The sequence below is a fragment of the Camellia sinensis genome, chromosome 11, assembly GCF_055761805.1.
Source record: "Camellia sinensis isolate YWXY chromosome 11, ASM5576180v1, whole genome shotgun sequence".
In the NCBI taxonomy this organism is placed as follows: domain Eukaryota; kingdom Viridiplantae; phylum Streptophyta; class Magnoliopsida; order Ericales; family Theaceae; genus Camellia; species Camellia sinensis.
In genome coordinates, this window is record NC_138971.1 from 123,840,172 (window position 1) to 123,843,354 (window position 3,183).

Sequence of the window (3,183 nt, forward strand, 5' to 3'; positions counted from 1 at the left end):
TACAAGTTGGGATCCTCTGTTATCAAACTGTGTCTATCCCCATATCCCATGCATTTACATCACTCGATTTTCTATTTAATAAATTTTTATTTTTAAAAAGAAAAGATTATGTGGCACAAGTGCATGGGATAGGAGGGCATGCACTTCTATTTATTCTCTAACAGAAGATCCCATACTCATCTTGGTCTAAGCTAACTTATTGGATGGGACAAATTGGAAAATTGTATATGAAGATTGAATTGAATCACTTATAAGTAGGTATTGAATCCTTTGTTTGTAAAAGCTATGCATCTGATTCTAATCTTGTAATGGCTTCAACTTTTGGAGATATGATGATCCTTAGATGGAACATAATTTCAGTCTCAATCTCCCTCCAAAAAGAAAAAGATTTATTAGATATTCTTTTGAATCTTATATACCTATTATTAATTCATTGCATAGGTTTAATAACCAAAAGTCTCATAGTGGTCCTTTGAATAACAAATCTTTAATTGCTTTTCAGATAAAGAGCAACATTAATTGATTTTCAGTTTTATGATTGCAAAAAGAACTGTCAAAATTTCCTAGAACCACTCCCACATTTCCATGAGAGAGAGAGAGTGAGAGAATCTTTGTGAAAGTTATGCCAGTACAAGTCATCTTATCTGCAATAATATAATCGGAGGAGCTTTCATAAGTCTTGTTTGGGAACACTTTTTTGTGCCAAATAATAACAATAATATACTAGAAAGAAACCCTCTCAGAACACACAAGCTGATATTAGACAGACAACAGAAGAACTACTACATGGCTATATTTGATAATCAAAGAAAGCTCACAAAATGAAAGATTGAACCCCTACTTGAACAAGAATTTTCATCCATAATTCATATTAAAAGCTCTCTATAGGAGACAAGAGGAAGAAGATAAATATTAAAAATAAAAATAAAAACAATAGGAATAGGGTAGGAGCAAAACAGATCAACTTGGCAAATCAAGTTGAATGGCCTTCCATATAATTCTCTCCTTCGGACTCAAGTACCTGAAAATTAAAATCATACATATTTTGTAAGTAAATGAGAGTAATTGTTTTCTCTCTATGTATAAATCGGTATGGAGAAGCTAGCCTTGACCTTGGCAAAAATTGGACATTTTATGATGCATATGAGGACATACTACCAGAGTCCCTCGGTGCATTGCATTTGAAACATTCCATTCGACTAGCAAAGTTGTGCTCGTTGCATCCTGACCTGTTTAATTCGCAAAAAAATTCACACAAAAGATAATAAATTTACATGAAAGCACATACGTCAAAGCACAGTCATGTTCTCACACCCTAGTGAGATATTTATAAACTAGCTTTGTTTGGCTGAGTTTTTAGAACTTATCTTTCTGGAAAAAAATATATATATAAAAAATTCATGAACTATTTTGACAAAAAAAACACACACACACACAAAAAGTATATTTTTGAATTTTTAAAATTTATTTCTTTCACAAAAAAAGATAGAATCATATAAAAATAATTAATGTTTTTCATTTTTTTCACTAAATAAATTTTATAAAAAAAATTTAGAAAATAATTTGTGAAAACTCAATCAAAGAAAGCAAAATGGTGCAGTTTGCACAATATAAACATAGATGTGTGCCAATTAAACTTTACCTAGTGCAAATCCAATCACCGGATTTCCATCCAGAGCGATTGTTGCCACTGCCACCTCCGCCAAACCCATAACCTCTTGCACGGGACAAGTCACCATCGAAGCCACCTGACGATTCCTCCTTAAACATGCCACATTTGAAGCAGCTCGAGCGACTGGCAAAGTTATGGGCACCACAGTTGCCAACAGAACAATACCAATCACCCGGCCTCACATCAGGGCCAGTAAATCCAAATGGTGAACCACCTCTCCCACCAAAACTTCCATAGTCACCTCTCTCTCCATGTTTCGGCTCCCCACATCGGTGACATGAATCTCTCCTCTGGAAGTTTAGGTGCTGGCATGACCTACAGTTCCAATCTCCTGGTCTGCTCATCTTTCCTGTCTCAAGAATACCACACACAAAGAGAAATCACAAAGAAGCACTTCTATTTGCAAAACCTAGTATTCTGCATTGGTAAGAGATAATAGAACTTATGTATCTCTTGTTAGTCAACTAACACTAGTGAATGAACCAGCAAGTAAACATACCAAACTAGCTAGTGGTGTTAATATACCAAACCTATCACATGTCACAAAAAAGCTACTATAATGGTAAAAATTAATGTACTTGTTTTGGAGAGAGAATGGCCAAACATGAGCTGTAGAACCAAGAGGAATTTAATAAAAACAATGACATGGACTCACCTTGAGAAGACAAAGAGAGGGTATGCACTGAATGCTAGAAGTTGAAGAAGAAGAAGAAGAAGAAGAGATTACAAAGAAGGTTGGGTGGTGATTTTGGTTGAGGGATGGTGTGGTTTATATACTTGCTTAGGCCTCGAGAATCGAGCGGATTGAGGCAGCCAGTGGAGGGCTATGGGGTGTTCCTTTTTATATTCTTGTTCTTCACTCTTTTCTTTTCTTTTTTTTTTTTTCTTTTTTTGTTTTGTTCTTCACTTAGCATCCTTGAACAATGGAATCACATAATTAAACTAAAATATAAAAATTAAAAAGATCAAAGGAAAAAAAAAATAGGTAGGATACTAAAGAGAGAAAATATTGTAAAATTTGATAAAGCTTTTGCTACAGGTTTCAAGGCTTGTGGAGGTGGGAAGTGTACCAGTCATAGGGAGCTTTTAGGGGAGCTTCTAAATACATCCATTGTATTTCTCATTGCACCAACATTCTCTCTATATTGGTACATGAATTTCTCCACTAGATATACAAGGGCTACATTGCTTGAGGTGGATGTAAAAAGAAATTTAGTTATTACATTTAGAATATTTCCCACGCATATCCACAAATTTCTTATTGGAAATTCCCTTCTTTATATATTTTTTTCTTATCTTTTTTTCTTTTTTTTTTCTTTTTTTTTTGCATTCACAAATTCATTTTAAAATTCAAAAGTCAAACACAATAGTTAACTTAATTGAAAATCAAATTCCGTTATCCCTTGTTTGTATTACTTTATCACAATGGTTCAGGAGCCCCTACTTCTCCTAGTAAAGCATTTAAAACAAGTACAAAAAGATATTCATGAATCCTAAATATCAATATAGTA

The 3,183-nt window shown here is 33.8% G+C and overlaps 1 protein-coding gene across 1 annotated transcript; it reads right to left on the minus strand.

Annotated features, from left to right (window-relative positions):
- Positions 1 to 724: 724 nt before the first annotated feature.
- Positions 725 to 2,465, minus strand: LOC114257657 (RNA-binding protein involved in heterochromatin assembly dri1). Its single transcript, XM_028197467.2, has 4 exons — positions 2,328 to 2,465; positions 1,643 to 2,021; positions 1,113 to 1,229; positions 725 to 1,021 (listed from the first exon to the last, which is right to left on the minus strand). The coding sequence occupies exons 2-3, from the start codon at positions 2,014 to 2,016 to the stop codon at positions 1,133 to 1,135; spliced, it is 471 nt and encodes a 156-aa protein (XP_028053268.2). The 5' UTR covers positions 2,017 to 2,021; positions 2,328 to 2,465; the 3' UTR covers positions 725 to 1,021; positions 1,113 to 1,132.
- Between the last annotated feature and the right edge of the window lie 718 nt (positions 2,466 to 3,183).

Bases quoted from the DNA above. Each gene is read 5' to 3' on its own strand.
- LOC114257657 (XM_028197467.2), bottom strand. From the start codon at position 2,016: ATGAGCAGACCAGGAGATTGGAACTGTAGGTCATGCCAGCACCTAAAC. The intron at 1,230-1,642 runs GTAAAGTTTAAT...CGAATTAAACAG, and splicing joins GGTGATTGGATTTGCACTAG to GTCAGGATGCAACGAGCACA.